This window comes from Macadamia integrifolia, chromosome 14 (assembly GCF_013358625.1).
Source record: "Macadamia integrifolia cultivar HAES 741 chromosome 14, SCU_Mint_v3, whole genome shotgun sequence".
Classification (NCBI taxonomy): domain Eukaryota; kingdom Viridiplantae; phylum Streptophyta; class Magnoliopsida; order Proteales; family Proteaceae; genus Macadamia; species Macadamia integrifolia.
Window position 1 is genome coordinate 29226488 of NC_056570.1, and position 12472 is coordinate 29238959.

The 12472-nt window shown below is 39.4% G+C and overlaps 2 protein-coding genes across 2 annotated transcripts; both read right to left on the reverse strand.

The window, feature by feature from the left end:
• Nucleotides 1-963: 963 nt before the first annotated feature.
• On the reverse strand, nucleotides 964-2600 carry LOC122061006 (phenolic glucoside malonyltransferase 1-like). Its single transcript, XM_042624152.1, has one exon. It carries the CDS (start codon nucleotides 2545-2547, stop codon nucleotides 1066-1068), a length of 1482 nt encoding a protein of 493 aa, XP_042480086.1. The 5' UTR covers nucleotides 2548-2600; the 3' UTR covers nucleotides 964-1065.
• A 3970-nt stretch (nucleotides 2601-6570) lies between these two features.
• Nucleotides 6571-7566, reverse strand: LOC122060809 (malonyl-coenzyme:anthocyanin 5-O-glucoside-6'''-O-malonyltransferase-like). The gene has a single exon (XM_042623908.1). It carries the CDS (start codon nucleotides 7564-7566, stop codon nucleotides 6571-6573), a length of 996 nt encoding a protein of 331 aa, XP_042479842.1.
• Nucleotides 7567-12472: the final 4906 nt, after the last annotated feature.

Sequence of the window (12472 nt, forward strand, 5' to 3'; positions counted from 1 at the left end):
GCTGCCAAAATTTTACTAGACTGCATCTCCAACAAGTCTGAAACAGTGAGCGAAGACAAGGATCACAAGTTGAATATGTATGCCTCCACCTGCTCTCTCATTGTTCGCACGCTGGCATAGTAGCCACAAAACAAGTTAGCACTTTGGCATAATAGTCACGCAACCGGTTAGTATTCTCTTGATTGACATGTATTTGATGGTATTTCTCCCTTAGGTTTATATGTAATGGGGAATTTTTTTTGAAAGGCAGCATGACTTTACGTCCAAACACAGAAAGGGGCAAAATGACTGTCCCGCCTCTCATAAAAGATGGAAATCTCACCCATGTTGATGTTTTCATTCATACTCCCATTAACACCCACATTGGTGCTGGAGCCAGACTGCCTCTTAGGGAACCCTCTCCCTATTTTACTACAGGGTTTTTATTTTAAAAGTTAGTCTCAAACAACATTGAACTCATGATCTTGTAATATACATTTTTTTTTCCCTTTTTGGTAAGAGTATATATGTGCTTGAATTGATATCACATATGATTCATCATATTAAGTCGCAAATTGAAAATTTATGTAAATAAAGATAATTATTTTTTATTAGGAATTTAAATTAAATATGAAAGAAAATTTGTCAAATAATTTAAAGGCACTTCAATTGATTCAGAAATTTTCTCTATGAGCCACCTAACAAGTGTTGTGTTTACACTAAAGATTATTGAGATACCACAGTACATTATCTTAAAAAGCTTATCGATACAAGTCATGCAAATTTGCTTTATTTACATAATAAAATTATATTTCCTTTGATGGTTGTTTTGTGACTTTTGTCCCCTCCCCTTGGCTCTTCATTTGTTTGGGCCTTAGCCTTTGGATAGCTGATGACTTCGCCATGAATTTCTTTATTTATTTATTTTATATATTTTTATTCACTTAAAAAAAAATATACCATACAAATAAAAGCCCACATATACATCTGCACATGCAAATTTATTTATAGATTTTAATAGAAAATCACTACCTTTGACCTAGTGAAGGAAGCGAGCAGTGAGAGTTAAGGCGGGCATAAAGAATGCTATATCAGAGCATTAAGCCCATCAACAAACTCAGAAGCAAAGGCTTCCATCTCCAGTTTGTTAAGAGCCAAATCAAACTCAAACCCACCATCTACATTAGAGCTATCTTTCAGAAACATGCCACTCGTTCCTTCAACGGATGTCATCTCCACCTTCTTTGGCCTCCCAAACCCAAAATCTGTCTTGTAATACTCAAACTGTGGTGACCCTGCGACTACAAAAATTCGATCATGCGGCAGCTCCACCAAGCTTGCAACACTCTGCACCATGCCTTTCAAGACTCCTTTGTCCATCTCATGGAGCGCATCTCCTAACAACTGTGCTGCCGCAGCTACTCCTCCTCTTATCAGATCAGTCTTGTCTTCAACAACCACTACATTAGGCTTGACACAGTTACCCAGATATGTTCTTGGGATTGGAGGGTCCAGGCGAGCCCTACAGTCGGCGCTAAGCACAAAGCTAGTCATATTATTGTTGGACTCGCCCACTTTTGCGTCTGCTTTAAGCATACAAATCCAAGTGTAAGCACATGTCGCCACCAATCTGGATGGAGCAGCAATTGATCTTGTATGTGTTTGTGTTTGTTCTTCCTTCTTATTGTATTGAGCAAAGATCCATTCCTTGAGTCTCCTACTGCTTGCTTCATTTAACTCGAATGTAGCTCGAACCAAGTTGGGTTTGAGTTCTCTATCTATCGCTCTCAATATTCGATTCTCAGACCCAGATTCGGAATCCATTAATCCTTCCAACAACTCCAAGAAAATATTTAAGATGCGCTCTTTATCCTCGATCACAGTCCTATCCAAGAATGGTAGGAATTCAAGTGAGAGAGACCCAGCTCCTAACTTGGAAATCGAAGACCATGTCCTCATTAAGTGGGTGAATGCTCTTCCATCGCAAGACGAATGGTGACGAGACAAAGCAATACAGATCCCAGTGTTTGGGAAAACGGTAACTTGTATTGCTAACAAGGGGATATTAGTTCCAGAAGTAGGCAAATGAGGCACGAGTGGGCGTGATTCCATGGTTTCTCTTATGTGATTGGAGGAGAGATGATAAAAATCGGCATCCGACTCAGCAACAGTGAAAGAGACTGAGTCTCCTTCAGTGTAATAGATCATGGGCTGGTTGGGTTCATGAGGCCAAGAGACATTTCCTGCTAAAGGGTAGAAGTGGATGAGGGTGGAGGAGAGTGAGTGTTTGAGCTGTGGAAGGAGAGAATGAGTGAATTGAGATATTGGGTGGGGGTATTCATAGAAATATACTATTTCCACTGGTAGTACTGGTAAAAAAAATGCATCGAAGAAGGTCAGAGGGATAGCGGTTGAAGTCGGGGTGGCGACGGAGCCCGGAGGTGGTGCAACTTTGCACTGCTCAAGAATCTTCACAGGTTTGGATGCAGCCATGAAGGTCAGAGGGACAACGCTGGGAAAGCTTCTTGTGGGGGGTTGATTAAGGCAACAACAAATTAAGGAGTACATAGGCTGCCATTGGAGAATAGGGTTCTTTATAGCCTACCATGTGAGAGTTGGGGATCCGGAGTCCCATTGTGGGTGTCTTTCAAAATAATGAGGCAGATGAGATAGAGATTTAAAGTCATGAAGCCTCCTTATATTGTGGGTGGATAGTTGATAATAACAAAGCGTATAAGAAGATGGGCAATATTGAAGCCTCTACATGCGTATGAATGATTATATTTTGTAGAGGAAATTACAATGACATATCATGGCACCCCCATCAAAGAACCACTCCCTTAATGGTTATGTTTAAGTGATGATGTCTTCAGTTTGCTATTTTCAAAATAGTCTTTTTTTTTTTTTGCTAGAAATCAAAATTGTATTAAAATGAAGAAGAGAAAAAGATTTAAAGGTACATCAAAAGATCCGAAGCTAAAGAAAGGAGCCCACCTTCGGCATTGCCATCAGCAGGATCCTCCAAAGCTATTTGTAGAACCTAAATCTTGGTTTGGAGAAAGAATCACATCTAATCTCCTCAATAATATGAGTAGGAAATTCCTCCATGGTTCCAGATAATCTTGTTTTTGCAGCTGATTAGTACATGAGCACAGCTTGGAAAAAACTTAAACTAACAAGAAAATAAAACAAAAAATTAATTTCCCATTGGAACTCCATCATAGTCATTGGCTGGTTTCACAGGTTGAGAACTGGCTAACAAGTTGGCAACTCGTTCAGAGATCAAATTTGTTCTTAGATCACTCCATGTCTTCAAATGATGGAAAGTGGTGTATGAAAGTGATCCAACAATAATGTAAGTGGGTTATAAGGAAATATATAGGTAAGGTTAAAATGGTGTTTTCATGTTTAAGTTGTTGTCAGTTAACATTGTTAGTCTAAAAATGGAACAGTTGCAATACTTTTCTCTGATGGAGGTGCCATGATATTGTCCGAATCTCTTGGGGAGGTCACTATAACTTCCGATATTTTGTAATTAGGAGTGAAGTCAGGATTCTCTACCCACATGGGGTGCCTCCCCATAGCACCAATGAAACGGAATTGCCATGGAATCTTTATTAGGTGTACGGAGGATAAATAGGACTTGGATCCTCTCCAATGAGGAAACCGCCTAATGCGCATTGCCTATGCAACACCTGGCAATGAAGAACCCAATGGTTAGGGGATCTTCTAACAAAAAACTGCAACCACCTACTCCACTTTACTTGGCAACCAGTTACCCAAACCAGTCTAGCAGGAAGCTAATTTATTTATTTTTAGCTATGTATCCTAGCTAGACCCTAATCAACGTGGTTGCTCTCTTACTATAGATGATTTTCTTGCAAAGTCGGATGCTAGATTTGAAGTTTCAGATCCGATGATAACGTGGCTTGCATCGGTTAAGTTGGATTTGGCGATGGATGCAATGCATCACCCGTGCTATCAGTTCCAATCAAGTTAGGAGTTTTTCGCAGTGTTAGTTAGGAAGTTTGAGGCTTAGTCCTGCTGATGGAAATGCTAAAAGTGGGAATGATGTCCTCTTCTTTCTATCTATGTTTTTTTGATATTGTAAAGCTCGAGAGAATAGTTTTTTGTATATTATTCTTTTTTTTTTCCTGATTGAACAAATGAAATTATAGCGGAAAAAGAAAAATGTGGTTACTCTTAAGCTGCATTTGGTAGTCATCCATCCATGGGAACAAAAAAATGGAATAAAGCGTTTGGTGTCAACTTGATGTTTTTTGATTTTTTCTGAATGAATAGCAAAAAAAAAAAAAAAAAATGCTGGAAACGCAAAATGATTGAACGACGGAACCTTGTTCTATCATTTCGGTTTCATTCCAAATACAAAAAAGTGAACAGTTAAGGTAATCGTTCCTGAAACAGGTTCACCAAACACTTTTTTTTTTTTTTAACGGCATTTTGACTCAAAAACTAAAAATTCTGTTTTTGACACAAAACATTGTTTCTGGAACTGAATAACTACCAAATGCAGCCTTAGCCAATAAAGATTGTTGAACATATTTCCTTCTTTTTCTAAAGGAGAGGTCCATGAAACCTTGTTGCCCTCGCAAGTATCTTTATAATATGGGTGTCAATCAGTCAGGCTGGGCCGGTTTCAATCGGGCATAATTGGGCTTTCCCATTTTAGGATCTTGCAACATGATCGGTCCATTTAGGTAATCGTTCCTCATATGCTAGGCATGGTCCCATTTATAAACAGGTGGTCGTGTATCGATCTGTAATCGAGCTACCAATAGTCAGGCTTTAAACAGTCTAATGACACTTTTATCCCTATGTGGGCTATAATCGGGCTTGAAATGGTCTTTAAACGTGTTGATTTTAGTAAATGAGCTTTAAACGAGCTCTAAGCTGGCTATAAACAGGCTTTAAATATGTCGGGCCGAATTGGATTATTACTTGGTTGGTCCCAGTTGGACACCCGTTGAGTAGCACATTTGCATTGAAAACTACCTATTAATAAACGTGTCAGGTCGGTCTGGTTCGGGCTTGGCGATCTAGGCCTATAATTGACACCCCTATTTTATGATGCATTCATGGTCCTTGATCACAATCCTATCCAAAAAATGGTTGGGACAGCTTCTAAATTGGAGATTGAAGCCCATGTTCTCATGAAGTGGGAGAATCCTCTTCCATTGCAAATATGTGGCCGCAATACAGATGCCATTGTTAATTAGAGATGTAAAAGGGTCGAATAAGGATCGGATGTGATCAAACTCGGATATTCTCTAATTAGATGCGGATGTGAATCGAATTTGGATTTTCAACTATCAGGTTATATCCTTGACTTATGTAATCTGGATCTATCGTGACCCAACTCAAAATTGAACCGGATGAAGAGAATGTCTCTTCACCCATCTTCAACCTCATGATTTCTTCTTCATTCTTGCACACAATAGCTCCTCTTTTCTTCTTTGTCTCACATTTTATTCTCTCTTTAACTAAAAAGTTAATTACTATTTTCAAGTGGGAGATGCACCAACATTGTTGCATTGTAGCTCCACTTTTTTCTCACTTTTCTTATCTAATTAAGTTACTGAAATGAGAAGAGATTTGATTCCTACCTCCAAAGAAAACTCATGCTCTCTTCCTCCCTTCCTCTATTCTCTAACCTTCCCACACACCTCCTTCAACTACTCTGGCATTACAAAAAACATGAAAACCAGAATTTATTGGACTACAAGTCTAAATAAATAAATAAATAAATAAATATATAAAAAAAAAACCTAAGTAGGTAATCCTTTGAAGGTGAGTTCATCTTACCATTAACCTCCATAGTCTGATTCAGACAACTCAGGATTAGTATCAAATTGGTATTGACCTTAACTAGTCCCATGATCATTCTCGGGTTTTAGACCATTGACAAAGAGTGAAATTTCACTTCTCGTACAAGGAGCTGAACTGAACTCGAAGGTATATATCTCTCCTAGGATCCGACCTGATCATGAACTGGTACTGACATTCATTAGAGACTGACATGGTCCAACAAACTTGAAGGGCCAAGGGCATACAATAATGGTAATGGTGCAACAATAATAATTCAGCCTGATACTAGCTAAATGGTAAGGGTGCAAAATAAACCAAATTGCCCCAAAAGCTTTTAGTGAAAAGTAAAGAAAGCAACATTCGGCTTAGAGAAGGAAGCAAGTCATAAAGTTTTCGCTAAAAGGCCATTGTATTAAAAAAAGAGAAAAATAAAAAGAATTGTTACATAATTGGGACTATTCAAAAACTCAATGCAAAAAGCATGGTCAATTTTCTCATCTTTGGTATTGCCATTAGCAGCAAAAATTAATCAGCAACTACAAAAAAAGGGCTAATCAATCAATCTAAGAATAAAAAATGAGGTCCTCCAGGCGCATCCACTTGAAGCTCCTCTTAAAACAAACAGAGGGAAGGTAAAAAATGCTATGTCAGATCATCAAGCCCATCAAGAAACGCAGAAACAAAGGCATCCATCTCCTCTCTATTGAGAACCAAATCAAACTCAATTCCACCATCTACATTGGGGCTATCTTTCAAACACATGGCTCATGTTCTATCAATGGATGTCGTCTCCACCTTCTTTGGCCTTCCAAACCCAAAATCTGTCTTGTAATACCCAAACCGTGGTGACCCTGCACCTACCAAAACTCGATTAGGTGGCATATCTATCAAACCTGAAACACTATGTGCCATGCGGCCCATGCCTCTCAAAATTCCTTTGTGCATCTCATGAACCTCATCTCCTATCAATTGTGCTGCCAAACCTATTCCTCCTCTCATCAGATCACTCTTATTAGTAACCACCACATAAGGTCTCATACAATTACCCAAGTATGCTTCTGGGACTGGAGGGTCCAGCCGAGCCCTGCAGTCGACGGTAAGCACAAAAAGAGTCATGTTGTTAGTGTTGGATCCACCCACTTTTGCTTCTGCTTTAAGCAAACAAATCCATGTATAAGCGCATATCGCCACCAATCTGGATGGAGGATTAATTGATCTTGTTTGTGTTTTTTCATCAAGTGAACACCCATTCCTTGAGTTTCTTACCACTTGCTTCATTAGCTGGAGCGTAGCTCGAACCATGTTGGGTTGGAGTTCCACATCCATCACACTTAATATTCGATTCCCAGATACTGATTCGGAACCCATGAATCCATCTAACTTGTCTAAGAACATCTTTAACATGTCATCTTGTTCCTTGATCACAGTCCTGTCCAAGATTGGTAGGGACTGATCAGATGAGAGAGATCCAAATCCAGCTCCTAACTTGGAGATCGAAGCCCATGTCCTCATGAAGTGGGTGAATCCTCTTCCATCACAAGACGTATGGTGATGTGACAACCCAATATAGATTCTAGTATTTGGGAAGACAGTAACTTGAATTGCTAACATGGGGACAGTAGTTCCAAATGTAGACAAGTGAGGCACGAGTGGGCGTGATTCTTTGGCGTCTTTTAGGTGGTTGGAAGAGAGATGATAGAAATCGGCATCCGACTCAGCAACAGTGAAAGTGACCGTGTCTCCTTCAGTGTAACAGATCATGGGCTGGTTGGGTTCATGAGGCCACGAGAGATTTCCACATAAAGGGTAGAAGTGGATGAGGGTACAAGAGAGTGAGTGTTTGAGCTGAGGAAGCAGTGAGTGAATTGAGTTATTGGGTAGGGGAAGTCAAAAAAATATAGAAATTCCACTGGTGGTAGTGGTAACCAAAATACATCGAAGTAGGTAAGAGGGACAGCAGTGCAAGTCCGGGCGGCGGCTACGGTGCCCGGAGGTGGGGCGATTTTGCATTGTTCGGGAAGCTTCACCGGTTTGAGTGCAGCCATGAATGTGATGATCTGAAGGAAGTACTGGGAAAAGGCTCTGGTGGGGGCAGATTAAGGGAGCAGAGTATCTAAATCAAACATAGCCTGGCATTGGAGAATAGGTAAGGTTCTTCATAAGACCATAACGGTATGGGTAGTTGTTGGCTCGGTTGGTTGTTTTAATGGTGCTAGTTCAAGGGTCCCAACTCCCAAGGCTAGGCAAGACCCACTGAAGGATGGGCAGGGCTCCACTACTTGTAATAAAGACGGCAACTAAGATCCCGTTGGATCTGAGCTGTGGCCTTTATTACATCATGAATGTGCCAACAAGGCTACAACTACATGGACAAAGCTTAACGGTGTAAAATTCCAATCATCATAAAAAACTGATACTAAAATTGAATAAGCCAAATCCAATCAAATCAAATTTTATTCATTTCGACCTGAGTATGGAATTTCAGAATCAATTTGATTATGGATCCAGTATGGGAGCCGAATTATAAAATAAAAACCATATCGAATTTGAATCCGGGGACATTATAATATAAATTTTTTGGGTAAAAAAGATATTATGATATATTATACTAATTTTATATTTTTGTAACCTGGTTGTCAGTGAGTGAGAGGGGGTGAATCAATGAGTCAAATTTCGATCCCCTTGTTCGATATCTGATCAAGCAAAACTTGATACACTTGTTCTTGTACATGTCCTTGTTTGTATACATTCAACCTCTCATAGGCACTTCCAAGTGTGCACACCTATTTCACATTTCACGCATTTCAATATATATAATGCAAACAAAATGCACACCCACAACACAAAGTTTTTACAAGGTTTGGCAATTTTCCTAAGTCCCCGGAGTAATGCCTATAAAGACTTCGTACATATACAAAACACTACTTTTGACTGCACTCATATTTGGAAACACCCACACCCAATTTTTTAAAGCCGAAGCGAAGATGGCATCGCAGTGGACCCACTAAGCACACAATACAATAATACAATAAATTTGGGGCTATATCAATGCCCTATAATCAAGCCTTACCTAGCATATACATCCACAACTAGCTAGAATACTTGTAGTTCATCCACAACTAACCTAACATGTATATAATTCATCAACAACTAAACCTAGCATACATATATTATCATACATGCAAATAATATAAATCCAAGGTTAAAGAATCTCACAAACTGATTTCCTGGGATGGCTGAAAACTTGCACTGACAAATTTGATGCTTACACCTTTTCTCCCGTGGCTTCTTGCTCTTCAAAGCATCAATAAGAAAAATGAAATCTTCAGAGGAGTGGCGTAGGCTACACCAATGGTGCACACAACATAGGCGCAAATCTGGCTATAAATCTCATAAAAAAGAATCTTTTAATTTTATCCCTCGGATCTTATAAAGGGCATTAGATCCTGGCCATTGGATCAACATCCAAAAAGTCAGATAATGATGTCATGTTGACATAGGTGCATCAACCTGCATCAACGTCAGGCTTATTGTCGATGTTTGATTGGCTGTGTCAATAGCCTTGGGGTTGAAATCGTCTGCAATTCCGATCTCGTTCAATTCCGTGCAATACCACCTTCAGGAGGTGACACGTGTATTGATACCAATACAATGGCCCAGATCTGGTACAATTAATAAAACATTAAATCAGTGAAAAGACATTTAAATCAGATCTGGACCATTGCATTGGTATCAATACACGTGTCACCCCCTGAAGGTGATATTTCACGGAATTGTACGAGATCGGAATTGCAGACGATTTTTTTCCACAGCCTTGCCAACCTTTTTCAAAAAGGTGAAATCCATTTAAGCCGTTAATCTTGCCTACGTGCATGGCGAGATCTTAACCCTTCATTTAAGATCTTTTAATTTCCTTCTAATTGTAGACAAACTCTCTTCCATTATTTCATTGCAGAAACACCCATAGCAATTTAGACCTTCAAGATATTGAGATTACAACAAGCCCCCTCATTTTTCAAGTATAACATCTGAAAAACCCTCCTATCACGGAGAGCAAATTAGGGTTTTTCGGTTTGAAAATTTGAATCGATTTTATGGAAATACATGTAACCTTTTCATACAAATTCCGATTGAGATGAAATGAAGTGCGTTAGAACCATAGCTTGATGCTCTACAACTTTTCAGAAGACCCAATCATCTGAATCAGTCATATAAAAAGACCAAAATGCCCCTAGACCTTTCCGATACCGCATCTTCCTCATACATAATTGAAAGGCAAAGAAATCAGATGCATTGAAAAGATTAGATTTTTTTTTTTGTATCGTTACATGGAGAAAATTGTTCCAAAAATTTCATATTCCATGCTGAAATTGCCCCCAACTGCCACAAAACTATATTTTGACTGTGGATGCCGTAACTTTTTCATATAGTATCAGAATGTGACGAAATCAGAAGCATTGGAATAAATAAATTGCAGTCTATCTTTTTCATGAAGAAATAGTCTTCTAAAAATATCATTTTCACTGTTGAAAATTCTCCCGAGCATAAATAAGCCAATTTTTACTTGAAAACCCACGCCACCTACCATGAATGTGTCAAACCACTCTATGCACACCATGTGGATATGTTATGACACTGGACGACACATTATCGTTTTTGGCCACATCTCCCAAACTAACCACATCATCACCGCCACATGGTCAGGTTGCCAACTAGGACAACCATAAAACAACAAATATAATATAACATATTAATACATTGTAATATTATATATTATATATAGTATATTAACTAATTTTTGTATTAGATTTTATAATACTATTATGCTAGTATACTATTATACACAATATATGAACCGATTATAGGAAGCAAAACCGAACCATGTAAGAAACGAATATATCGATTTTAAAATTGATTCAATTCTTAATCGTTTTGGTTTGGAATCACAACACCACTCTTTGGAATCGAACCAAATAACTAATTTCAAATTGATTTGCACCATTACACATGGAGACCCACAAGGGGATAATAATAGGGGTCAATTTTTCAGAGCAAGGTTTACTACTAGCAACGGCGATCTCAGGAGCTACAAGTCTTCATCTATTTGGCAAGGTCTAAAAAGGGTGTGGGATTTTGTAACAAATATGGAGAGCTGGACAGTAGGAAATGGCTTCAAGATCAACTTCTGGAAGGATCGTTGGTTAGAAAATTCCTCATTGGCGGAATCCTCTAATCTGGACTTAGAAGCGCTTACTTCGAGGCAGCTGCGGGTGGCAGATTTCATTAGGAATGGTGAGTGGTGCTTCCCAAATGTTTCTTCATCATTCTTGTCTGAATCGTTTGAGAAGGCGAAGAGAATATCCCTAACGAATTTAGAGGATGTATGCCACTGGAAATTATCTTCGTCTAGTGCCTTCTCTTTGGCCTCGGCGTGGGAGGAGATAAGAAGCAAAAAGGCGCCTGTTTCTTGGTTTTCCATTCTCTGGAAAGCTCTTTTATAGCCACGACAGGCAGTATTTGGATGGAGGTTAGCCCATGGTAGACTCCCTACAGATGACTAAGTGTGCAAAAAGGGGATTGCAATGCCTTCGAGATGTGGGTTATGTGAAAAGGCGGAAGAGTCTAGTTCCCACCTTTTTATTCACTGTGAGTGTATCCAGGACCTGTGGAATATGTTCTGTGATCTATTTGGTGTCAGATGGCAACACTTCACAAGAATGGAAGATTTATTTAGCTGGTGGAAATGTAAAGCAAAATCCGTCACATTCCCAAGACTATGGGTTAGTGGCGTGGTGTTAATTCCTTATGCAGTTTGGATGGAGAGGAATATGAGAATCCACGAGGGTACCTATTGGCATCACAGACAGTGTTTTGCTATGATTAAAGGTGAGATAGGTATGATTTCGACAGTGCACCTTGGGAAAACCTTGTCCGTAGCTGATTTGATGTGTGCCAGGAGAGTGGGAATTCCTCGGGTAATTGGCAAGCAAAGAGAAATTTTTGAAGTTCGATGGTGTCTCCCCCCTCAGAATTGGATTAAGCTAAATACTGATGGATGCTATCTAGGGAATCCTGGAAAGGCTGGAGCTGGCGGTGTGTTTAGAAATTACAAGGGTGAACCTTTGCTGAATTTCAGAAATTTTGTTGGTATAAAATCTAACTTTGAAGCTGAATTCTTAGCTCTCATTACCGGCCTTGAACATGCAAAAAAATCTTGTATCCAAAACCTTTGGATCGAGTGTGACTCTGCTGCTGTGGTGTTCTTATTCTCCAAAGGGCTGGTTCCATGGTTTATTCAGCAAAGATGGAGGGGCGTTCTCTCTTATTTGGGTTCAATTTTTTGGAAAGTCACTCATTGCTACCGCGAAGCAAATGTGGTAGCCGATTTCTTAGCGAAAACAGCAGCAAGACTTGAATCAAATTCCCCTGTCGAAATCTGGCCCCTTCTCACCTCCAGGGAGCTGGAATTGGATGCGGCCCAACGGCCAAGATTCCGATTCACTTAGTTATTTGTTTTTAAAAGTTTATTGTTAGACTTAGGTCTGAGGTCCTCTCCTGCTAATGGCAATGCCGAAGGCGGGGTTGATTTCATTTCCTTCGTCTAAGCATTGTTGCGTGTATCAATCCTCTTGTATATTCTTTCTTTTTTTTTTTAATCCAATTGATC